At 43.3% G+C, this 27,449-nt stretch overlaps 1 protein-coding gene across 5 annotated transcripts in view; it reads right to left on the bottom strand.

The window, feature by feature from the left end:
* Nucleotides 1-3,775: 3,775 nt before the first annotated feature.
* Nucleotides 3,776-27,449, bottom strand: part of CPEB3 (cytoplasmic polyadenylation element binding protein 3) — a 231,018-nt gene continuing 207,344 nt past the window's right edge. For all 5 annotated transcript variants that reach the window (XM_068110056.2, XM_078774597.1, XM_068110050.2 and 2 more), the window contains one exon: nt 3,776-7,824. In XM_068110056.2, coding sequence (XP_067966157.1) covers nt 7,597-7,824 — 228 coding nt within the window. In that variant the 3' untranslated portion in view covers nt 3,776-7,596. The remainder of the gene's footprint in view (nt 7,825-27,449) is intronic.

Below are 27,449 nucleotides of genomic sequence, written 5' to 3'. Positions count from 1 at the left end.
GGTAGACTCGTGCACTTTGACATCAACAGTGGCAAGAGCTACCTGCAGGTCCCGTGATGACATTCTGGGGTTCTTAGAGACTTCTTTCAGCATCTTGCGGTCTGCTCTCGGGCTGAACCTGCTGGGGCGGCCTGGCCTGAACAAGTTGGCAGGTGTTTGGAATCTTCTCCACTTGTCGATGATCTTCCGGACAGTCGAAAGATTGATTTCAAATTATTTGGAGATCTTTTTAAATCCCTTCCCAGACTCGTAGGCATCTATGCCCTTCTTTCTGAAAGCCTCAGAGAGCTCTTTTGATCTAGGCATGGTGACGCCGCACACTTCAACAACAAAGAGGAAACCAAACTAAATGTCTGAGGTTTAAATAAGACAGGTTCCTCCAAGATCCTCTCTAACGATGTTCTAATCATTTGCACCTGAGCTGGTGCACCTGATTCTAATTTTAGGTATTTGAAGTAATGATAAATGTAGGGGTGTACTTACTTTTTCCACATGCGAAATTTGCATTTATGTTTATTTAAATTATACAATGGATTTAAAAAATTTCAATGTTTCATGATATTTGTTATATTATATCACCTTTATCTGTCAATATTGTTGAAATGAAGATCAAATGTACTTACTGTCTTTGATTTGTTGAACTTTGAACATGTCAGATGTCAGAACATGTCAAACATGTCAGAACAGGCAATTGAACATGTCTTTCAATCCTGACAAATCTCACACTCTTACAATGTCTCTCCGAAAGGACCGACTGGACAACCCTCCCATCTACTTTCTCAACAATCCTCTCCAAGAAGTTCTGTCGCTCAAGCTTTTGGGTCTCACTATCTGCCATGATCTTTCTTGGGAAAACCACATTTCCAAGCTGGCCTCCAAAGCCAGTCGCCGACTGGGCATCCTCCGTCGTGCGAAGTCCTTCCTTGGCACACCTGAGCTCCTCACCACATACAAGGCTTTCATCCGCAGCTCAATGGAATACTGTTCCCCCCTCTGGGCTGGTGCTCCTGCCTCACACATTGCTCGGCTTCACGCTGTTGAGGCCAAAGCTTTCAGAATCATTGGAATCTCCTGCGATGTAGTCAACTCCGAGGGCCTTTCACTCACTCACCGCAGGCAGGTTGGTGGTCTTTCTGTCTTCTACCGACTCCTCTCTGGCCTTGCTCCCCCAGCTCTCTCTGTGCTCTGTCCCCCAAATATTCCTTCAGGTCGCACAAGATCTGCCTGCAACCCTCTTATGGTTAAACTGCCAAAGTCTAGGCTCTCTGCTCACCTTCACTCTTTCATTCCCCTTTTCTCCCGCCTCTGGAACAAACTCCAACACTCCATTCAATCCCACTCCTCCCTCCAGGTCTTTAAAACAGCTGTTCACCACCATCTCTTATCTTCCCCCATCGAAAACCTTGATCTTTTCTACCCCCGGTAATTCACCCCAGAGTCCTTGCAGCGTTCATATGTTTTATTCCTCTCCCACTTCCCCCCAAGTCCTCCCGATGTCCCTGCTCTCAAATGTTGTGTTTGTGTCCTTCCCCCTCTCTCCCCATCTTGTCTGCCGCTCCCCTTGTTTTTTTGTGTTTTGTGTGTCGGTTTGTCTTTTTTGTGATTATTGTTAGCTCTTTCACGAGCCTCGATCTTGTATACAAAAAAAAAAAAAAAAAAATAAAAAAAAAAATAGTTGTATGTTGAAATATGTTGAAAAAGTCAAAACTTTACATGGGGTGTACTTGCTCTTTCACATGACTGTATGTATGTATATATGTATATATGTATGTATATATATATATATATATATATATATATATATATATGTATATATATATATATATATATATATATATGTATATATATATATATATATATATATACAGTATATATAATTTTCCCTCGAGAGGTCATAAGTGATGGTGTGGGCCCAAAGTTCAAGTGAGTGGACTTCTCCCAGTGGTTGATTGTGGACATAAATAGGTGGGTTTAATTGATGACTCTTCTGGAGAGAAAGGGCCCGAATGTGATATTTGCCTGGGTTGAAGGACATGTTTCAAATGTTAGAGAGGAATCTGATAATTCCAGTTCAGTAGAGAGGAAATCCACGACTGCCCAAGTGTAGACGGGATGTGGAGTCATCTGTTAAGAGAAAAGAGGGTTTCTCCAGTGCATCTCAGTGGAGTATACAATTGAAACAGCACTAGGCCGAAGATGCTGCCTTTGTTCACTCCTGTCTCTGCTTGGAGAGGAGGTGGTGTAACAGCGTGCAAAACCCTGTCAAATGTCTGAGGTATGACCAACGATAATGCTCAAACCTTTCACTTGAGCTTCAGGATCTCCATACATGGTTGAGAGAGAATTAGTAGCATACACAAAGTTGAGTGGATGGCACAGAATCTAAAGTAATGGGCATACTGTAGATGAGGCCATTTGAGAAAAGGAAAGGTGATAGGAAAAGGAAAAGAAAATCTGGGCTTGTTGCCTCGGTGATGCCATCTGGGCCTGTTGCCAAGGCTGGCCAGAACTTTCTCCACCTTCTCAGTTGAAAACATCTAAGGGGGCTAAGGTGGGGGATAGAGCAGTGTGTATGAGGGGATAAGGTGGGGACAAAGAGGGATGGGTTGGGTAGATGAGCTTTGGCTGCAGACACCTAGTTAAGTCATTCAGCCTCGTCTTCAGTGAGTCAGCTGTTATCCCATTTGATTTAATGGAAGGGCTGCACACATCAGAAAGTCTTAATGTGCTACCTTAGTTTTGAATGAGACACTTGGTGAATTCGGCCTGAAGGTTTGCCAGATTACGTTTTCCGACTCACGTTGGATGGACACACACCTGTTGCGACCCTTGCATAATGACCGAAGGGTGCTCTCAGGAGGGTTAGCCTGATTGACCGTTTAAATAATGAGACCAATATCATTAACTTGAAAGCTAACATCAAGTCTGAGCAATAAATTATCCACCATCATTCTTGAAGTGGAAGGATCATGTTGAAGAAGTTTGGAGAAGAAGCCATATGTGTTAACAGCATGGACTCCCGAGTACAGCAGCATGCAAATTAGACGGTTCAAATGTAACAGGTTTTGGAAAACCAGTTTTTTGGATCAAAGCAAGAAAAATTAAAACGAGATAAAACGACCGTGGTGTCTCTTTTGTGGAAGAACACATGCAGGTGCGGTTAGCACACGAAACGTGAAAGCGCAGGTAGTTTTCCAGGAGGAAAATGCAGGAAGGCAGGGCACAATAGCAAGTGTTAAAAAGAAGACAAGAGGCAGGAACATGTTAGCTTAAAGCAGATGTTTACTGTTTAATTTCAGCTGTTAACATTCACACTACAAATACTGAGGAATTACCTGAAGATATAATGTTTTGCGACAAACCCTTCCAGAACTGAACACTTGACCCCATTTTCAAGTAGCACAGGCTCTACTGAAAACACCATTTTCAAAGACTTAAAAAAGAAAAAAGCGCATAATCACACAAAGGTTCAGTGAAGAGATAAATGCATATCCATACCATACCGTACCACTGGGACTGGATTCTTTTAAAAACATAGAAACATATGTCAAAGCACATCTTTTTTTTATTTATTCAACTCTTCACTTACATTCTCCGTGTGAAGAGCCGCGTCAATTTCCAACAGCCTCTGCTTGCTATTTGCATATTTCTGTTCTATATCGCGGTTATTCCATACCACATGAACACCCTCTTCTGTAAACCACTGCAATGCCTTTGCAGGCTGCCTATTTCTAAGTTTGCTTAAATAAAACAAAAATTCAAACTCCAAAAAAGATAAAAACCAAACTTTTATAGATCATAAAATTATATACTCCAACATAGAAATACAAAACAAATATTAATGCAATATTTCAGATCTTTATATTTTAAAGAAACTAAATTATGAAAAAGTGTGAAAAATCTTCCCCATTTTGGATTTTCTTAAATAATTAATTATACAATTGTATTTTAAAGTTAAGTATAAACTGAATATGAAAAATAAGGGGTTTTCTACAGTAGAAAATGAGTGGATAACAAAGTTCTAAGATCTTACACCAAAATAATTTTTCCAGGCTTTCAGCTTTTATGAACAAGCATAATTATTGCACATTACAACAGTGTCAATCTTAACAGGTATGTGATACAACCTATGAGGGACAATCTTTGACCTGTTGCATTGTGGGGGCATTCCAAAAGCTGTCACGTTTATCCTTCAGATTAGGTTCAGTGCCCAACTAATCCCCAACATAAGTCGACCTTACAATCATGAAGGTGAAAAGAAAATGCAATGCAGGTACAAAACAAAAGATACACAATCCGCAATTTTTGCAGACTCTTCGAACAGCAAAAGGAATTTGCGAGAAAAATCAGGCGGATCAAAACCAAACGATGGGATTACCAAAAAGAATGTACGTTCCATGAGCCAACAGATTCAGCAACATTTCCAACACCGTACAGCAGAGTTTGTAATAAAATAAACACAAAATCAAATACAAAAATAAAACTATTCGTGATTCATCGGCCGAAGCCTTGCCCCATTGCAAGGTGTGTACAACGTCCTGCCAACCGTTACCCCGGAGCTCTGGCAGCAATTGTTTCCACGGGACAGAGCCCGTTTCTCATTCTCAACCTCAGCCTCTCAACCCACCGCAGGTCTGCTCAAGTTTGCTCTCGTAAATCGGGATTTTACGATCGTACTTCGAGGCGAAAGTTCTACGTAAGCCTGCTACCTACTATTCTTTACAATAAAGTATATAAAAAAGCTCTCGGTCAATTCGAAGTTTTTAGAAAGCGGAGCGATGCAAAAAATAAAAATCTTCCATCTCTTAATTTTTTCATGCAGAATTAAATTATACATTTTTATGAATAATAAACTTAGAAAATATTCTTTCTTTCCTACTTCTGAAAAATTGAGGTATTGCAAAACGATGCAGCAAAGAGAAGCATGCCTACAAAAGTCTGTGTGTCTGAAAAAAGTGTCCGAAGGTTACAAAAGTAGTGCATACCAACATATGTCGATGTGGGATATGAAAAATAGAAAAACACGGTCGGGCAGCTAACAACGCACCAAAAGCCCAGGAATCGTGCACGTCCATCTTAAAATGTGATTATCGACAGAAATTAGTTCACCAGTACAAAAAATCTCAAGTCATTTCCAAAACATCATAAAGAGTCAGCTCAATGACAGCAACGCTAAGACAGGGAAACACACAAACGGCACAACACAGAACACGGAAACGTTACTATATTATGCCAAAGGCTAATTAGTTGCAACTGCTACAATACCAATATCGCTTCTAATTGCACAATAAATGCTTTAGAAACACTATGAGGAAAACTCATCTTAGGTTAAATGTTTCCAGTATCTTTGTCGGCGAATCGGGGAAAGACTCACACAATACTTGGTGAGGGTGGTTTTTTGGGGGGGGGCGGGGGGGAGGGAGAAGAGATGGGGTGGATAAGGAAAAAAATCCTGCACATTACAACATTACAACAGCAGCACTGTAAATTCAAGCATCGGGAGGGTTTCTTTTTTGCCAAATTTTCAAGTTGTACATTGTAACGTGTGAAAAGGAATGGGCAATTAGTCGTTCTTTTTTATGGGTAGCATTTTAAGGAAAAGGAAAAAAAAAACCCCAAAAAACCTGCACATCACAACTACTAAATAGGCTAGTCACATGACCAAATTTTGCAAATAAATCCCCCCCTCCACAAAAAATATTCTGCTTGCATTTTAATTTGTTTGTTAGTTTGCCTTTTGTGTCCCCTATAGTCGTCTTTGGTGTGCCAAGGTCTGCAAATGAGGTTTGTTATGAGCGAGGAACAAATACCAAGCCTGTCTGAGTGCGGGCATCGGAAGGGAAAAAGATTGCAGGGATCGGGCAGCCCATGACAAAAAGGTAGAGAGTTTCGAAGCTCTCAGTTAAACGCCAAGAGAACGCACACCAAAAGTGAATGCACACCTTTCTGGCTTCCAAATCTGTCACTTTCCTCGGCACACTTCCAAACCCTTCAAACGCTGTTGCCTCCATTGCAATAGAAACTTAGTCTATAACGCTTGATCACAATCTATTAGTTGTAATTTTGTACCATGGTCGCGAAGCTTTAGTGTTAAATATTCTGCAAATATGTCACTTTTAAGGATTAAGGATCAAATTGCTGTTTATATTTACAGTAGGACATGCATTAGGCTAAAAGTAAACATGCTATTACCAACATTTCATTCTTATCTGTTGTGGCAATATCAAGTCTATGTATGAAATAGTTACCCTCTGTGCAATCACGCTGTTCATGTAAATACGCTGACAGGTTCATCAGGAAAGCCTTTTTCACACATCTGTTTACATAGCAGCAGACCTAGTTTTATGTCGAGCTACGATTGTGATGCAAAATAAAGAAAGGAGAAAAGAAAAAAGGAAGGGGGGGGGGGGGGGGGGAGAGTGGGAGGGAAGTTAACGCATTGAGGTATTATTCCGCACAACACAATGAAAAAGGTGGTAGCGGCTGATAGCCTAAAGCTCGGAAGCTAGTAGGCCGTGATGACTGTGGCATACATAAGGACGAGTGTGCACCCATCCACATGCAGCATCATGCTTTGGTTGCTCCCATGGGAACTTTCAGCCGGTCGGGCTAGAAAGCGGGACGTTACATGGCAGAACATGAGTGCTGTTTTGCCTTAAGACCGCACGGGAGCAGCAAAGCCGGTGGCCAGCTTTCGCGTTGAAATAACAAAAAACAAAACAAACAAAGAACAAAAAGGGGAAAGGGTTAATAAAGGACTTGCCTGACTGGCCCTATTATCCCAGTATTGAGAAATATTGTGCCATGCACTACGTAGACAAAAAAGAGCCGATACGCCAATAACATGGGTAGCCATGCACCTCAGGCTACTGCAAGACCACAATGCTAAGCATGACCATGATGAGCACAACTTGCAATCACCATTTTGTATCTTTCTGCATTACATATTTAAACGAGGGCTCTGGACTCAGGAGCACTTCCTGTTACATGTAAAGATTAACAAGCACGACTGCTATATGTGTGCGTCAATGAGGCATGGACAAGACGAAGCGTATATAAAGGCTACGTATTCACGGGCCATAAAAGCACAGCACCCTCAGTGCGGTTCCCCTAATCTTCGACACCATTCGTGATCGGATGATTGCCAGGTAGGTACGGCGTACCTTACATGTTACAAAAAGGGTCACAGCAAATGGAGGCGTGCAGAATTGAGGGGGGGGGGGGGCACAGTGGTACCAGAGGAGAACTGCCAACATTCACGTCCACAGTATTGCCAGGCTCAGCGGGTTGGGGCAGTGCAGGCCAGAGAACAAGCCGACCAATAACACAGGCAACACGCGGCATCGAAAGCAGCCACTATGACTCGCAGGACAATGGGATGCACATGAGAACAGTAGGTAGAGAAAGGACGGGGTATAACTGGCAGTGGATTAGGAGGAGGAAAACCTTGGGATAAAAGCTATGGGTAAATGAGATCAGCAGGGAGATTTGAGGCAGGAAATGAGGAATGGGGGTGAAAGTAATTCGAAGGAGAATTATGAGTAAGGGAAAGGAATAAGAGGAGAACATCAGGTAGCATTATGATGGAAAGACATCTTAGCACCAGCGGTACGAAATGTGGCGTGGCCGATCAGCACCCTCCTTGACCAGTGGCTTGTGGAACTCTCGCCCGGCACGGGAGTGGATGCTGGCCCAGCAATGCTCGCAGTAATATTGTAGGCAGGTGACATTGGCGCAGAAAAACGGGGCAAACTTTCCACCACAACGTGCGCCCTGACACTCGTCACACATCTGATCATCAAGCACGTAGGGTTTCACTTCAACCTGCGAGCAAACAGATGCAAGTGCAAATCAAGTACTTTGTTGAACCAGTGTATTTTATGAAGCAGAAGTTGATAAGAGTATGTTCACCGCTATTGGAAATGAGGTGCGGCTCGCATTCGAGCATATACCTTCGGCAGAGCAAAAGGCTCTTTTGCCCTGATGAAGTGCTCATGCTCGAAAACTTCAGCCGCACCTTGTTTCCCACTGTGGTTTTGCTCTGATGAAGGGTAAAACTATCATTATAAAAGCCTCTTTTTCTTTGACGAAGGCTAAAGCCGGAAACATCAGCACTTTGTAGTCTTTTCAACCACTTTATAACTTCAACCTCTTTATTCTCGTTTTTTTATCCCCACATTCGTTTGTAACAAAAATGAGGGGATATTGTAATTAGCTCCAAATGTCGATCCGTTCGTTCATTCGTCACTCGATCTCCTACTACACAGTTGTGCAGAAATTTACCAAACTTGGTAGTTGTGAGCAACACAAGACAAAAAGGTGCGAGAGCCATGTCATTTTTGGCCACGCCCCCTGGAGTGTGGTCAAAAGGCCAAAAAAAAAAAATGCAATTACGGACACATTGTAAAATGAAACTTTGCACTGTATAGTGTATATGCAATCGACATTGGGGGACGCATGAAATATGCAACGATTTTTTTTACATTTGACCACCGGTTCATGGCCCAGTGGATGGGGACTTAGATTCACAGGGGTCAAAACAGGAAGGCATTTTAAACTCAAAATTTGATATCAGATCAATCCTGGTGGAACTTTTTGCCATCTTTCAACTTTGCTTTAGGTGCCAAGTGTGGGGATTTACAACGGCACCCCATCTACTTCACTATAGTTACCACGCTATTTCTCCGAAATAACCTCAGAGTGGGTCCGGGTGTCCAGCCATACGTATGTACGTTAACATATGACTAAAACATCTCCTCATAAACTACCCGAACGACATGGACCAAATTTGGTATGATGCATCAGGACAACAAGCTCTCAAGCTCTCATGGGGTTGTGCTCCCCATCTGGATGCACCTCCTATACAACAACAACAACAACAACAGGCATTTTAAGGCCATTTTCCCTGCTAGAGCGGGGGTTAGCCTTGCGGTCCCCATGACAATCTTCTCCATTTTGCCCTATTTTCTGCATCTCCCCTTGTTAACCCCCTTGCCCGCATTTCTTCTTCCACCACCTTTAGCCAAGTCTTTCTCGGTCTCCCCCATCCTCTACTTCCTTCTCCATTCATTTCCATCATTCTTCTCAACCAGTCACTTTCATCCTTCCTCAACACATGACCAAACCATCTCAACCTGTTCCTCTTCACAGCATCCATCACAGGCTCTATTCCCAACATCTTTCGCAATTCATCATTTGTCTTCCTCTCTCTCAACGACACTTCACACATCCACCGAACCATTCACATTTCCACCCTTTCCAGCCTTCGTTGCTGCTTTATGTTCATTACCCATGTCTCGCTCCCATAAATCACAACACTTCTCAATGTTATGCACCTCCTATAAAGGGAGTAAAAGAGGGGCCGGGGGGATTGGGTGGGGGTGGGGGTTGCCCCAAATATTGGTATTTAATTCAAACGTCTTCGCAGAAACTGCCAGACAGATCTAGACCAAACTCGCCACGAGGCATCGGGACGATGGCACAACATTAAGTTGTGCTCCCCATGGCTGTATCTCCTCTGGAAAGGGGGCCATGGGCTCCCTCCCATAATCCTTCATATTCACTAAAACATATTTTCCTTAGAAACTACATGACCGATATGGACCAAATTTGGAACACTACATCACAACAGTAAGGTCACATGGGGTTGTGCTCCCCATCTGGATCCACTCTATGAGATGCTGAACAGGTGGGGGGGGGGGGGGGGGCAAGGGGTCACTTCAAAATCAGGTAATTTATTTAAAAAGACTGATCAGAAACCATGGGGAAATAGTCATCAGTCCCCCACGTGGCTATTTTTTTCTTGGGCTGCCAACACAGAACGCTAATGATTTGCTCGAATTAGCAACTATTTTTATTCTCACTGATAATACCTGTGATTAAAAAATAAAATAAATGCAGCAAAAAAATAACTCCAGCAAGCATTTCAAGCACACGTCTCATGATGCTGGGATCCCAAGTTCATATCCAACATACTTTGTTGTGTGTCCTGCATAATCAACTCTAATACATGTACAAGCCCCTCCATGATCCTTAAACAGTGGGGTGGGCAGGGGGAGGCAATGTGGGGAAGGGGCAGCACACAATTTGAAGCAACAACAGTTGAGCAATATTTGAAGAGGAGAAAAGGGGTTGGACTAGAGCACACAGGGCATTAAATAAGGCGAAGGCACCACATCCCCAATCGGAGCCAATTAGGCAGCTCAGATTACCAAATTATGCCAAATGGAATAACAAGTGGCATGGACACACATACGTCAGTTCAAAGCAGAACTGTGGAATATAAAATAGATGACGCTATTGCAACTGCTAAATCCCAAATCAAAATCCAATTTAATTGACAATGGAACCAAGTAAACTAGGCCTAAATCCTAATTTTCGTTTTCTTAACCTTTTCTAACATGGTAGTTAACTATATGAGTTAAGCAGCAATTTTATAATTTATTACACACGAGCATGTGTACCCGGCATTGCCGGGCAATGCAGGATCCCTCCTCACACCCCTTCCACTCCCTCTTCCCACCCAACCTTCCCTCATCCCACCCAACCTTCCCTCATCTCACCCAACCTTCCCTCATCCCACCCAACCTTCCCTCATCCCACCCAACCTTCCCTCATCCCACCCATCCTTCCCTCATCCCACCCCTACCCCTGCCAACTCCCACCCAACCCTCCCTCCTGACTCCCACTCCACCCCTTCCCTTCCCTCATCCCACACCACCCTTTCCCCTCTGGATTCCCTCTCCAACCCTTCCCCTCCCTCTGGACCCCATCTCCAACCCTTCCCCTCCATTTAGTCTCCCACCCCACCCATTCCCTCCCTCCTTCCTTCTTCCCCTTCCTCATTCCACCCCTTCCCCTGCCTCCTCCCAACCCACCTCCATCCGGACTCTCACCCCACTCCTTCCTCTCCACCCCACTCCTTCCTCTCCACCCCACTCCTTCCTCTCCTTCCTCTCCACCTCCCTCCTCCTCCCACCCCACACTTCACCTCCCAAGTCCTACACCCCTCCCACCAGACTCCCACCTCACTTAGTCGCTACAACAACACAACAGGCATTTTAAGGCCATTTTCCCTGCTAGAGCGGGGGGGTTAGCCTTGCGGTCCCCATGACAATGTTCTCCATTTTGCCATATTTTCTGCATCTCCCCTTATTAACCCCCTTGCCCGCATTTCTTCTTCGACCATCTTCAGCCAAGTCTTTCTCGGTCTTCCCCGTCATCTACTTCCTTCTACATTCATTTCCATCACTCTTCTCAACCAGTCACTTTCATCCTTCTTCAACACATGACCAAACCATCTCAAACTGTTTCTCTTCACAGCATTCATCACAGGCTCTATTCCCATCATCTTTCGCAATTCATAATTTGTCTTCCTCTCTCTCAACGATACTCCACACATCCACCGAACCATTCGCATTTCCACCCTTTCCAGCCTTCGATGCTGCTCAACGTTCATTACCCATGTCTCGCTCCCATAAATCATAACACTTCTCACACATGCAGCATACACCTTTCCCTTCAGCTTCAACGACACTCCCCTCCTCGTCAGCACGCCACTCAGTTCCCGAAACTTCTTCCATGCACATCTCACTCGAGCAACCGTTGCCGAGTCTGATCCACCTTCTCAATTCAGCATGTCTCCAAGGTAACAACATGTTTTCACACCTTCCAGCTTCACGCCGTCTTCAAGATCCAACTCAACATTTCCTCCATCTGCAGCTCCCTCTGTGCACACCTTACACTTGAATGTAGCTGCCACACTGGTTAATGACCCTCTCAAACCACTACATTTTTGATGGACCCACTCAGCGCACATTGTACATTGAATGGAATTCACTCCGACACCCTTCCTGCACACAGCACACGGCCACTTCCCAGTTCTTTCCACCTCACCACATGCTTTACCACTTGCCATCACCTTCGTTTTTCTGATATTCACCTTCAGACCTTTTGTCTCCATACATTCCTTCCACTTGTTCATCTTCTCCTTCAGTCCATCCATACTTTCTGCAATCAACACCAGATCATCTGCATACAACAACTCCCACGGTAAACCCTCCTTTACGTTCTGAGCCAGCACCTCCATCACAGCTACAAATAGTAGTGGACTTGGTACCGACCCCTGCTGCACTCCCACCTTCACCTCAAACTCACCACTGTTCCCGTCCTTCGTCCTTACAGCTGTGCGCGCTCTTTTGTACATTGCCATCACTACTCTGATCAACCATTCCTCCGCTCCTAACTTCCTCAATGCCCATGTCAATACTTCGCGTGGAACCCTATCGAATGCTTTCTCCAGATCAACAAACCCAAGAAACAACTTCTTCCTCTTCTCCATATACTTCTCCTGCAACTGTCTCACAATAAAAAGCACGTCTGTCGTTCCTCTTCCTGGCATAAATCCAAACTGCATTTCGTCAATCTTCACTTTCTGCCTTATCCTCCTCTCCAACACCCTTTCCAATACCTTCATTCCATGCTCCAATCACTTTATCGCTCGATACGAGCCACAGTCCAGAGGGTCACCTTTCTCCTTGTATAGAGGGACGAGGGTACTCAGTTCCCAATCCACTGGAATGCGGCCTTCTTTCACCATCAGATTGCAGATCTCTGTCATTCTCTTCACACCCCAATTTCCCGCTGCCTTCAACGTATCTCCCACAACTCCCGTCGGCCCTCCCGCTTTTCTACTCTTCATTGCTTTTATCGCTTCCTCAACTTCCTTCTCGGTTATCTTCTCTGCCGGTCCTAAAACTGGGTTACTCTCTGTGTTGCCATCCCATTCATTCTCTGCATTCAATAGCATTTCCATATATCTCTTCCATCAGCCTTTAATTCCATCTGGGTCCACAACGATTTGTCCCACTTCATCCTTCAAGCAACTCACCCCCATCACATCACACCTCTCTTTTGCTATCTGCTTTGCAATCCTGAATACCGGTCTCTGACCCTCTTCCAAATCCAAGTGTTCTCCGAACATTTTCCTACATGCCTCCTGTGCCTTTGCGACCTCTTTCTTTGCAGCCTTCTTGGCTGCCTTATAATTTTCATGCTCTGCCTTTTCTGCCCCCATACTCTTCGCCTTCTGCCACTCCTTGAACTTCTTCCTCTTCTCGTCAATCTTCTTTCCAACATCATCATTCCACCACCATGTTTCTGAGTGCCTCGATGGTCCTTTTGTCCATCCACATACCTCACCAACGGCTCCCAACAGACTATCTTTCATTGACATCCAACCACTTTCAAGATCAACCACATCATCCTCTACCATATTCAGCCTCTCTTTTAATGCCTCCCTCACTGTCACCTCTTTCAACCTCCACACCTTCATTCTCGGTTGGTACTTCACCCGCCGAGCTCTCCTCGCACCTTTCACCCTTATGTCGCAGACAACCAAGTGGTGCTGTGAAACAGCCTCCTCCCCCGGGATCACCTTTGTGTCCCAGAGGTGCCCCCTATCTCGCCTACGCACCAGCAGGTAGTCAACGGTTGTCGTAAACCCACCTGACGTGTATGTAACAAGCTTATTATCCTCTTTCTGGAACTGAGTATTACAAATCAACAAATCAGCTCCATCAGCAAACTCCAAAATCCTTTCACCTTCTCCATTTCTCACACCATATCCGTAACCCCCATGAACTCCCTCAAAACCGGCCATACTCCTTCCCACATGTCCATTTAGGTCTCCTCCTACCACAACAACTTCCTCATCTTTCACGTTTTCCATCAGCTTCTCTATAGCACACCAGAACTTGTCCTTCTCTTCATCGCTCTGACCAACCTGTGGAGCATACCCCGAGATGATGTTCACCAAGAGCTTTCCAATCATCATTTTCACCATCATCAACCTATCACTCACTCTAGTCACACTCGCCACACTGTCTACAAACTCCTCAGAAAGCAGGACACAAACACCATTCACACCTTCTGGGCACCCTTGCCACACAAACTTGTATTTCTGTCCCTGCCTGCCCTTCAACATTCTCACACCACTTCCCTTCCATCTCGTCTCTTGCACACAACATATGTCCACTCTTCTTCTGACCAATACTTCCACCACTTCGCCGGATCTCCCTGTCATTGTCCCTACATTCCATGTCCCAAAGCTCAGAAACCGATCTCCACGTCGGGCATCATGGACGTTTCGTCGTCATAAATGGAATGATTTCCACCCTTGCTTCGATCGGGTTCCCCACCTTGAGTTTTGACGAGAGGGAGTGGGGTCCCCCACGGGGTACTTTGGGCTGTACCCTGCCCATATGTAGTTGTAATTGTCATGGTTCTCTTTTTGAGGCAATGCTTTTATGGCCGGATGCCCTTCCAGACGCCAACCCTTTTAGTCGCCTCTTACGACATGCAGGGATACGGTGTACCTATTCTAAACCGGGGTACACACCGGGTACCTCACTTAGTCACTGACAGTGAATAAAGCATTTTTTTTGATGGGAAAAAGAAATAATTAGAATAAAACCTGCTTTTGATTTCTATCAACATGTTTTTCGTCGTTGCCCTGTGGTGTGTTGAAATCTGTCACCCTGAGGGATGAATTAATCGTTGTGGTTGAAAGAAGTCATGGTAGAGATGTTTATCCTCGTCGCCATGTCATTAATCTGGGGTGTGTTCAGTTACCAAGCTTCTTGTAGAGCACTCACTCACCAAGTGGCAATCACTCCATTCAAAACTGCACAGAAGGAATGGCTGGCTTTACAAGTGCTAGCTAGCTGCTTGGTAACTGAACACAACCCTGGACACCTTGAGAGCATGCAGTATACATACAAAATGCTGTCAAAAGGACAGTTAAAAAAATTTAAAAAAATGAAAGACTCCAAATATTAATCACAAGTATCGCAGGTCCCAGTAGAGTGAGTGACACCCTATCCTATGAAGGTATGAATTAAGACGACAGTGCAGAATGAGGGATGACAGCCTTGCTTACATAAATTTGTCAGGCCAGTCTTTTGGGAATGCCACTGGCAACATGTAACCCAATGAATGCTACCTGCCACATGATCGGGTTGGCGGCGAGGTACTAAACCAACACTCCTCACTAGCTTTGCTAGTGGGGAGGGCAACTGTGACATCCTGCGAGGACCAAAAACACCACCTGGCAAAGGGCGGATGAGCTCATGTAGGGAGCAAACGGCCATCCAGTAAGGAGATGGTGTCTCCTAAAAAACACCTATCCGGTTTGGTCCCGTTAAAGTCATAGCAAAGACTTTAAAATGGTAAGTGCTGCTTACTTTTTTGGAAAGGATAGAGTACGGACAATCCCCATTGGTTGGCACTCATGGGGAGGAGAGAATTCCTCTTGAGGAAATACCCTGCTGAGTACGGTGAGAAAAGCGGTGCCATTGTTATGATGTTATGTAATGCGTGTGTGTATGCGTTTGTGTGCTTGTGTATGTGTCAGCTCGATCATGAGCCTTAGCCCATGTATATCAAAAAAATACTTATAGAAGTTAGAAGAATCGTTAATTTCTTAGCTTTTTCAGATTTCACTCCAAATTTTGCAGGTTATTTCGTTCACAAGATAAGATCATCAAACCTGCACACAGATATCAATTATATACTTAAATTAGTCCATGAGAGTGGATCGTGTTTTTGAATAGGTTGAAACAAAATGGCAGCTAAGACACCTGTGAGGTGAAGTTTGGCTGACCAACGATAAAGCCTTTCATGAAGGTAAGCCATTAATTACATTTTCATTTTGTAATGAATTTTACTTTTCTGGACATTTTGTTGGGAAAATAATTTTGAAGTGGCTATGAAGAAGATGATTATGTTTTTTGTCTTTTTCATAATTTGATATAATCGCATAAATAGTCACCAATTTGAAATCTGATATCAAACTTAAAATGAATTGACGATATATCGGGAAGTTGGAAGAGTTCTCATGTCGGAATGACAGACACACAGTTCCTCAAAAAATAAAACCTACCAAGATACGAACTTGTAAACCTATAAAAGTACCAACCAATCAGTCATCTGTGGAGGATTTTACATCAAATAACACTCATTAACCATTTGTGTGCTGCATCTTGTGTTTTTTTCTTCAAATTTTTCTTCAAAAAAAATACTTTTTTTGGTCGTTTTCAAAAAATAGAAGAATTTTCATTTTGTGACAAATCTGCGACAGCAGCACGTAAACGGTTAAATGTTTGGACAGTATGGCTGAACAACAAAATTGACAGAACAAAAATAGCCCGTTTGTAATTGTTTTCAGACAGTTAAGCTCAACATTGTTTTAAGCTCAGCACTTTGTTCAAAAGCAAATCTACTGTATTTTAAAGTGGGAAGGATCATGACACCTCAAATTTTTCATAACTTGAAAGGATTCCATAAAAAGCAGGCATGACTGCATATTTACACATTAGACAATGAAGTGTCAAGAGGGGTGGGCGGGACAACGACTGTCAATCAGCCTGATGGGGGCGGGGCCACAAAACACATTTGACCGTAGGCCCTAATTATAATGTTAGATCGTCTATAAAGTATGTACAGTGCTGTACCATTACAATGCGAGCACGTCTATAAAGTATGTACAGTGCTGTACCGTTACAATGTGAGTACATCTATAAAGTATGTACAGTGCTGTACTATTACAATGTGAGTACATCTATAAAGTATGTACAGTGCTGTGCCATTACAATGCGAACACGTCTATAAAGTATGTACAGTGCTGTACCGTTACAATGTGAGTACATCTATAAAGTATGTACAGTGCTGTACCATTACAATGCGAGCATGTCTATAAAGTATGTACAGTGCTGTACCGTTACAATGTGAGTACATCTATAAAGTATGTACAGTGCTGTACTATTACCATGTGAGTACGTCTATAAAGTATGTACAGTGCTGTACCTTTACAATGTGAGTACATCTATAAAGTATGTACAGTGCTGGTACCTTTACAATGTGAGTACATCTATAAAGTATGTACAGTGCTGTACTATTACCATGTGAGTACGTCTATAAAGTATGTACAGTGCTGTACCTTTACAATGCGAACACGTCTATAAAGTATGTACAGTGCTGTACCGTTACAATGTGAGTACATCTATAAAGTATGTACAGTGCTGTACCATTACAATGCGAGCATGTCTATAAAGTATGTACAGTGCTGTACCGTTACAATGTGAGTACATCTATAAAGTATGTACAGTGCTGTACTATTACCATGTGAGTACGTCTATAAAGTATGTACAGTGCTGTACCTTTACAATGTGAGTACATCTATAAAGTATGTACAGTGCTGGTACCTTTACAATGTGAGTACATCTATAAAGTATGTACAGTGCTGTACTATTACCATGTGAGTACGTCTATAAAGTATGTACAGTGCTGTACCTTTACAATGTGAGTACATCTATAAAGTATGTACAGTGCTGGTACCTTTACAATGTGAGTACATCTATAAAGTATGTACAGTGCTGTACTATTACCATGTGAGTACGTCTATAAAGTATGTACAGTGCTGTACCTTTACAATGTGAGTACATCTATAAAGTATGTACAGTGCTGTACCTTTACAATGTGAGTACATCTATAAAGTATGTACAGTGCTGTACTATTACCATGTGAGTACGTCTATAAAGTATGTACAGTGCTGTACCATTACAATGTGAGTACATCTATAAAGTATGTACAGTGCTGTACCATTACAATTCGAGCACGTCTTTAAAGTATGTACAGTGCTGTACCGTTACAATGTGAGTACATCTATAAAGTATGTACAGTGCTGTACCATTACAATGTGAGTACATCTATAAAGTATGTACAGTGCTGTACCATTACGATGTGAGCACGTCTATAAAGTATGTACAGTGCTGTACTATAAAGTATGTACAGTGCTGGTACCTTTACAATGTGAGTACATCTATAAAGTATGTACAGTGCTGTACCGTTACAATGTGAGTACATCTATAAAGTATGTACAGTGCTGTACCATTACAATGTGAGTACATCTATAAAGTATGTACAGTGCTGTACCGTTACAATGTGAGTACATCTATAAAGTATGTACAGTGCTGTACCATTACAATGTGAGTACATCTATAAAGTATGTACAGTGCCGGTACCTTTACAATGTGAGTACATCTATAAAGTATGTACAGTGCTGGTACCTTTACAATGTGAGTACATCTATAAAGTATGTACAGTGCTGTACTATTACCATGTGAGTACGTCTATAAAGTATGTACAGTGCTGGTACCTTTACAATGTGAGTACGTCTATAAAGTTTGGACTACAACATTTATTAAACTAGAATGTCACTTATAAACTAGGGAGCATCCCTCGGCAGGGTGAACAGTTTACGTTTTGTATCCCTCTGATAGGTCGGATCTGGATCCGGAAGTGACCCAAAATCCAATTGGCTTGTTCTTGTTGCCAAACCAACTCATCCAACAAGTTTTGTCACAAGTCGTCCACAACTTTTTGAAATATCATCCTACATATCGTTTTTGGCCCTATCACTCAATGGTGAAGAATCACTTAAAAGTTTAAAACCTGTATCCGGATTTGAATTTGAATCTTCACCAAAATCGAATCAATTCTGGCTCAGTTAGCACTTTCTCCAATGTAACAATTAAATATTTTTTTCTTACCTGACAATTTCACTTTGGGCGAGCAAAGAGGCTCCTTTGGAAGAAAACGCGAAGGAACATAGTTACACAGCACTGCAGCGGGGATGTCTATACCCGTATCACACTTTCGGTAATCACTAATCACGTGATTCATTTTTAGCGCATGCGTACACCGTACACTCCATGCTTGGACAAATGAGATCCCGCATGCCATGCACGGCTCGATACCACTCTCTGTTATTAAATAATGCCCACCAGCGGAGTGTCGATTTAAGAAACAACTTCTTTGGGGAAAGTTAATATTGGTTTATACATAATTAGAAGATGTATTTGGAGAACATCCCACATCCAGGCCTGTGTGGATTGTACAGAGCAACACATTTTATGTTATATTCGAGTAGAAAGTCGAGGGGATAACCCCCCCTCGTTGAAAATAGTGGGGGGATATTTCCCGCCCCGTCCCCCACCCATCGACGCCCATGCCACCCACCTCTCCCTCCCACCCCCCCATTATTAGCACTGTTGTTTTTGTTCTGTTATGTCCTGGCCTGTTCTGTGTTCTTACTCCTCCATGAGCCTCCACTCTGTATACAAAAACAATTATTTATTAAAATCGGACCTAAAGAATAAAAGGACTTTTTCAAGTCCTTTCAAGGCCTTGAAAAGACAAAGATAAAATTTAAGGACCTTCAATGATTTTTAAGATCAAGTAGGAACCCTGCACTCACAACTTGCAGGACAGAGATGCATAATGTGGTCATGGCCTACCTTCATAAAATGTTGTTTTGGCTTTGTGTAACAATATATGCTTTTGATTTGTTCACCGCTGAATGGTTCAGGCAATCACTCATCAGACACGACTGCAACGGGACCCTCTGTAACAACGGGACCCTCACCTGTGGCCAGGTGAGCACCATCTCATTGGGTCCCATTTATGGCTTGGATGCCTTGAGCTTTGCAGAACTCAGGTTGTTTGGCTTTCTGCCACTGCTCCAGCAGCCAAACACAGACTAAATTTAACCCAGCTTTGCCTAGCACTCTTTACGAGCATTACTTCATCTGCTCCTCAGGTTGTACTTTTCTGGCTTTAACCCTGAAATCACAAGGGCCGGGAATCTCAGAGCTAATTAGTGGGTTGCCCAGTTATCGCACACATCTGTGAGCCAATCATCGAGTGGCACGTACAGTTACACAGCACGATCCAGGATGTCCTTACAACATAGATTTTGGGCACGTTCTATGGCCATCCCGTATAAGAGCAATTCACATCGTAAATAAGTACTGTGTTATCTCTCTGAGTCACAGGACATGTCCAGCTGTCGAACATCCTAATTATACCGAAGCTAGAGTTTGTTTGGAAAAGTAGTCGATTGAGGCATATTGAGGTATGTTTGAGATACAACTAGGAGGGTTAAGAGACACTAGTTTTGTTTTCCTCTTCCCTCAACCCCTGCTATACCTCACGCTAAAACAAACAAATGCCCGCACTGTCCTACGCGTATTGTTTGTTACTCCATATGAGCAACCTGCTCCCAGCATGTTCTGCTGTCATTCTGACATCCACAATGTACACGCCACGATGCATTCACTCACCATGCATATTTGGGTGGTCCAGAATAATATGAGAAAAAGAATTGTAACAACTTTTTAATGTTCTCACCATCCACAATTGTTCGTTTGGTCATAAAAACACTGTATTTGAAGTTTTAGGGATCTATTTTAATATTTAGAGGTAGCTCAACTAACTTGAAATTTCAGTATATATAGTCTATACACTATACAGGTGAAATTAGTATATAACGCAATACACAAATTACACATACAGTCCATACAAATTCTAAACACATCTACCAGCTGGTTATTCAGTCTTTTCCAGTTAGGGTCTTCTTGTTGCTGTCAGGGAATATTTTCCTGTGTTCCTGCACAACCTGCAGCAGGAACTGAAGTTGATCTTTATGTGTCAGCAGTCCACTGAACTCCTGAATTAGTGCAACTTCTCGTTCCACATGGTCATTTACCACTTTCATGGCCTTCACACTTCACAGTCTCACACGCTGCTTTAAAATCGTCTCAGTCTTCCCAAGTTTCTGGGTCTGCTTACAGAAAACTGTCAGGAAGGTCCATCTTTTCAAAAAGCATGCGGGATTCTGTGTAACAACGTCTTCCAAACCACTTTCCTGAATATTTCCCAGATCAACTTGGATGTGCTTCGGAGGATCTTCTTGTCCTTCATTCTCCAGTGCGAGGATCATTTGTTGTTTCACTGCTGCAGGCACATTCTTGTCAAAAAATGCAAGACCAATCAGGTCCTCTGATAAGTACCACAGATGGCCTGCTAGTTTCATGGTTGCTGAAACTCGAAATTGCTTGGTTTACATCTTTGTACTGCACCAGAGATTTTAGAAGAAACAAATCACTGTTTGGGGCAGAATTTGCAAGAGGAGCTGTCATCCATGCACTGATGTAAATACGGATGGTGAAGATGGCAATGTCTCTCAGTCCTTTCTGCTCTTTGCTAGTGAGTTTGAACTGACCTCTGAACATCCAAACCTTCAGGCTATAGATGACCTTTGACATCCAACGGGCATGGTGCATGGGTCCTGGGGCCATTAACCGGACTCCTTTTGCAGGAACTCCACCCAGAAAGATTACACACAGTTACAATAATTCCCGATAATCATCTCTTGGCCGGATTTCAGCAAGCTGACTCTCAACGAAAAGCAGAACATCATCCTTGATATCAGAAAGGGATTCACGAACCAATTCATCTGTGGTTGCATTATCAAAGTTATCCTGATCCAGAAATTCCCAGCGAGCCTGGAATCGTTTGAAGATTAAGATCTCTGGTCCAGAGGAGGGACCCATGCAGCTCACAAAGACTGCTCCAACTAATCACAATTTCAAGTATGTGGTGGCGACAAGCAAGAAATAGCAGTTTGGTGCCCAGTCCTTGTTCAATTAACACACATGCTCCGGCCAGCCTACTCTACAGGGTACAATGCATACTGCATAGACCCCTCAAAACATATTTTCCTTCATAAAACATCAACAAGGCATGCAGGGTATTCATAACTCAACTTAAAATTCCTGTAAGTGTTTTTTTTTAGATATTGGAACAGTTCTGGAGGGTGGGTGTTACGGATTCGTCACTTCCGTTGTTGTGGTTTTCATCCACTGTAAACATTTTTGGTTCCATGTACTATTATTGTTATTGTTTAAGTGAAAGAGATAACTGTTTTCAAAAGGTAAAAAAAGTTGGTGTTTTAAAAGAAACCGGAAACCGGATCGGGAACCGGACGAAGAAGAGAAAGAGGAAGAAGAGGCGGAGCGAGTGAGGTGGACAAGGAGCCGAGCTGCGTTGAGGTCTTGAGCAAATGCTGGTGAACGGGGGTCACAAGTGAACTTTGGGTTTCCTGGGAAAGGGATTCCTGCGACAGAGTTGTTATCGCTGTGACAGATAAACCTGCGTGACAGGATTTGCGGTCGATTCCGAAGAGAATCGTTGGAGTGCCGTTACGTGTCGAGTACGGGCCGGTTGGCCATTTTGCCTTGTGCCCGATTACGCATCGCTCTAGGCTCTTCACCTCGCTTCAACCATTTCACCGCATCCAGACGTTAACCTGGTGTGTGTGTGTAATGTGGATTTTGAGTGGGAATTTGTGGTTCGCCGATTGGGAGCCATTGAACGTCCATACCCGAAGGTGTGATTTCCCAGTCGCCTCTTGAGGATACCTTTGCCCATCTTTGGCGGTGTGACTGTCAACCGAACGGGATTCTGGTCTCGATACAACATCGTTCTGACGATCACTGGAGTGTGGATCGACTTTGGTTTGAAGCTGGGACAGAGACATTGGGAATGTTCTTTTCGCTCACTTGGCGCACACACAGCTGCCGCTTTTTCCGTCGGTCGGGAGTTGTCACCACATAATCTGTTTCATTAACCCTCCTTTAGATTGCATAGGGACCAAAATATCTAGCCTGTAGTGGCTGACCTGGAACAGGAAGCAACACTAACACACGGTCCTCAGGACTGAACTTTCAATTCCAATTTTTGAAAAGATTTGATGGTACCATCAGTTTCGTACAATGTAACTCACTGTGCTCCAAGTGAGCGAAAAGAACATTCTCAATGTCTCTGTCCCAGCTTCAAGCCAAAGTCGATCCACGCTCCTGTGATCGTCAGAACGATGTTGTATCAAGACCAGAATCCCGCTCGGTTGACAGTCACACTGCCAAAGATGGGCAAAGGTGTCCTCAAGAGGCGACTGGGAAATCACACCTTCGGGTATGGACGTTCAACGGCTCCAGCGATCGTCAGAACGATGTTGTATCGAGACCAGAATCCCGCTCGGTTGACAGTCACACTGCCAAAGATGGGCAAAGGTGTCTCCTCCCCAAACCCCGGTCACGGTGTACCTCCGAGCCTCGAGAGGAGTCACGGCAGAAAGATATGTCATTCTGTGTGTCAAAGATCAATAGAAGAGAAATAGGAAGAAGAGGCGGAGCGAGTGAGGTGGACAAGGAGCCGAGCTGCGTTGAGGTCTTGAGGAAATGCTGGCGAACAGGGGTCACAAGTGAACTTTGGGTTTCCTGGGAAAGGGATTCTTGCGACAGAGTTGTTATCGCTGTGACAGATAAACCTACGTGACAGGTTTTGCGGTTGATTCCGAAGAGAATCATTGGAGTGCCATTACGTCTCGAGTACGGGCCGGTTGGCTATTTTGCCTTGCGCCCGATTTCGCATCGTTCTAGGCTCTTCACCTCGCTTCAACCATTTCACCGCATCCAGACGTTAACCTGGTGTGTGTGTGTAACGTGGTTTTGAGTGGGAATTTGCGGTTCGCCGATTGGGAGCCGTTGAACGTCCATACCCGAAGGTGTGATTTCCCAGTCGCCTCTTGAGGATACCTTTGCCCATCTTTGGCAGTGTGACTGTCAACCGAACGGGATTCTGGTCTCGATACAACATCGTTCTGACAATCACTGGAGCGTGGATCGACTTTGGTTTGAAGCTGGGACAGAGACATTGGGAATGTTCTTTTCGCTCACTTGGAGCACAGTGAGTTATATTGTACGAAACTGATGGTACCATCATAGGAATGACATATTGGTTGTACAATTGATTAATATTGTTATTGTACTGTTATTCTTGTGTGACCTTAATGCAATACTTGTTTGTTGGTAACAATTGGTGTGGTTTCACCATTGATCTTTGACACACAGAATAACACATCTTTCTGCCGTGACTCCTCTCGGGGATCGTTGGTACACCGTGACCGGGGTTTGGGGAGGAGCACGTAACAGTGGGAACATGACATTTCAAAAATAATAATAATTGTGGACCACCCCAATGCGTGTGACAGACTACGACAACGTTAGCGATAAAATTTTGATCCCATTTTCAGAAAAAAAATAATTCTGCATGGCTCCATGCTCAAACATCTTTCCAATTGCATGCTAGTTAGCTTTCTCCATTCACATTTGCCAAAACTGATGAGAAAATTTGACAGGCAACATTATCAACACTGGCGCCTCGGTTAGTCAATGTTTAAAGTGGAAAACTGTGTGAACTTGTCCACCTCCCCAACTCCCACCCCTCCTCCCCTGCCCCCCAATCCCAATGCTATATGCAACAATAACAGCTGGGACTCCAATAAAACAACACAGGAACAGTATTGACATGATAATTTTCTTTTTTGCCCATAAATTTATTTGCCATCCGGAACACTCAAAACTATTGGTCAAAAGGAAAACTTGTCAAACACATATGTCCTCCGCATACCAAGTTGTTTTCCACTGTACATGGAAGAGGTAGTTATAAGTAGTAAAAAAAAAGAAAAAAAAAAACTGGAAGGGCACTCGGTAGAGCGCACACCTCCGGCAGGCTCACCAGTTTATGTTTTGTATCCCACTGATAAGCCGGATCTGGATTTGGACCTGAAAAAAAAAATCTAATTGGCTTGTTCTTGTCACCTAACCAACTCGTCCACAAAGTTTAGTCAAAACTCGTCCATAACTTTTATAACTAGAACGCCACTCAGGAGAGCGCACACTCCCGCCGTGGGTCAAGTTGGAATAGTACGATTTCACAAAAGTTTGAGGGAATAGTTCAGTGAAAACACAAGATAACACAAGACAAGACAGACACTGCACAGATATATATTTAAAATATATAGAAGATAATGTTAAAAAAGGCAATTTCACTTACATTTTCGGATTCAGCATCCAATTCTATATAAGTGAGTGTATTTTGAGGCATGTGTGACTTCAAATAAAATTGTAAGCCAGGAAAAACGTTCGTTTCATTCCTTAGGGATACAACATGTAAAACTGGCCCAAACGTCAAAACAAAACTCGCTCATTTTAAGTCGTGCAAGCTAATGCGACCACTCATTCTTCTGGGAAGAATCCCATGCACATGCTTGTCACACTTATAACTCACCTAAGTCTTTATAAGTTCATCAAATACTGACACCGCGTTTGACATTCGCTGAGGTAAATGTTGATATCTCTTCTGAGGTAAAAAAAAAAAAAAAAAAAAAAAAAGTTTTAAAGTATGATACGTATCAAACGATACATTTTATGAAACGAGGAAACCGAATACACACTTTGGTGGTTTTAAAATGACAGAATATGTCTTTATTAGAAAAAAAAAGAACCTTGAAGACGACGCTGCTAACAAAATACACCGCTCTAATGCGGAGAAAGCATTCAATAGGGTTCCACGCAGAGAAAGCATTCAATAGGGTTCCACGCAGAGAAAGCATTCAATAGGGTTCCACGCAGAGAAAGCATTCAATAGGGTTCCACGCGAAGTATTGACATGGGCATTGAGGAAGTTAGGAGTGGAGGAATGGTTGATCAGAGTAGTGATGGCAATGTACAAAAGAGCACGCACAGCTGGAAGGACAAAGGACGGGAACAGTGGTGAGTTTGAGGAAGAATGTGGGAGTGCATCAGGGGTCGGTACTAAGTCCACTACTATTTGTAGCTGTGATGGAGGTGCTGGCTCAGAACGTAAAGGAGGGTTTACAGTGGGAGTTGTTGCATGCAGATGATCTGGTGTTGATTGCGGAAAGTATGGATGGACTGAAGGAAAAGATGAACAAGTGGAAGGAATGTATGGAGACAAAAGGTCTGAAGGTGAATATCGGAAAGACAAAGGTGATGGCAAGTGGTAAAGCATGTGGTGAGGTGGAAAGAACTGGGAAGTGGCCATGTGCTGTGTGCAGGAAGGGTGTCGGAGTGAACTCCATTCAATGTACAATGTGCGCTGAGTGGGTTCATCAAAAATGTAGTGGTCTGAGAGGGTCATTAACCAGTGTGGCAGCTACATTCAAATGTAAGGTGTGCACAGAGAGAGCTGCAGATGGAGGAAATGTTGAGTTGGATCTTGGAGACGGTGTGAAGCTGGAAGGTGTGAAAACATTTTGCTACCTTGGAGACATGCTGAATGGAGAAGGTGGATCAGCCTCGGCAACGGTTGCAAGAGTGAGATGTGCATGGAAGAAGTTTCGGGAACTGAGTGGCGTGCTGACGAGGAGGGGAGTGTCGTTGACGCTGAAGGGAAAGGTGTATGCTGCATGTGTGAGAGGTGTTAGGATTTATGGGAGCGAGACATGGGTAATGAACGTAGAGCAGCAACGAAGGCTGGAAAGGGTGGAAATGCGAATGGTTCAGTGGATGTGCGGAGTATCGTTGAGAGAGAGGAAGACAAATGATGAATTGCGAAAGATGATGGGAATAGAGCCTGTGATGGATGCTGTGAAGAGGAACAGGTTGAGATGGTTTGGTCATGTGTTGAGGAAGGATGAAAGTGACTGGTTGAGAAGAGTGATGGAAATAAATGTAGAAGGAAGTAGAGGACGGGAAGACCGAGAAAGACTTGGCTAAAGATGGTGGAAGAAGAAATGCGGGCAAGGGGGTTAACAAGATGAGATGCAGAAAATAGGGCAAAATGGAGAAGATTGTCATGGGGACCGCAAGGCTAACCCCCGCTCCAGCAGGGAAAATGGCCTTAAAATGCATGTTGTTGTTGTTGTTGTAACGCATAACCACGCGTTTAAGCTACATTTACAACAAATATGAAAACTATTTTCATATCACAATGTTAAATATAGAATATATAGAAAATATCGTTAAAAAAAAAATGAGCCCTGTCTTCCAATGGTAAACAATCCTTCAAAACATTCCTGGATCCGGAATAATATCCTGAGCTTCACCAAAAACTAATCAATTCTTCCTTATCCAAAGGGCAATCATCCCACCAACCTTCATCCAAATCCGTTCAGAACTTTTCCAGATATCTTGTTCACAAACACACGAACACACACATGCACACACACACACACACACACGGACACGATCGAATGCATTACTCCCTGGCGGGAGTAAATATCATGTTATATATCGCTTTTCACTCGATCTCTCAATGGTGAAGAATCACTTAATAATTCAATAATTATCGTATCAGATTTATGCATATTAATCCAATAATTATCCGTATTCAGATCTTCATCAAAATCGAATCGATTCGTCCTCATAACACACCCAAACAGTCCACCAAGTTTAGTCCAAATCCTTCCATAACTTTTCGAGATATTGTGCTATGTATCGGTTTTAGCCCTATCTTCCAGAGGTGAAGAATCACTTAAAAAATTATAGTAGACGGATCCGGATCCGGATGTTGACCAAAATTGAACCAAATATTCCTTGTCATATACACAACCTCTTCACCAAGTGTCGTCCAAATCCGTGCACAACGTTTTGAGCTTTCCTGCTATATATCGTTTTGGCCCTTTCTCCCAATGGTGAAGAAAATTCTACGAGCCGGATTCGAATCCGGATCTTCAACAAAATCTA

The sequence above is a fragment of the Myxine glutinosa genome, chromosome 3 (assembly GCF_964187855.1).
Source record: "Myxine glutinosa chromosome 3, kmMyxGlut1.1, whole genome shotgun sequence".
Lineage (NCBI taxonomy): Eukaryota > Metazoa > Chordata > Myxini > Myxiniformes > Myxinidae > Myxine > Myxine glutinosa.
Note: the sequence above shows the minus strand (reverse complement) of the source record. Positions and strands in the feature narration are given on the sequence as shown.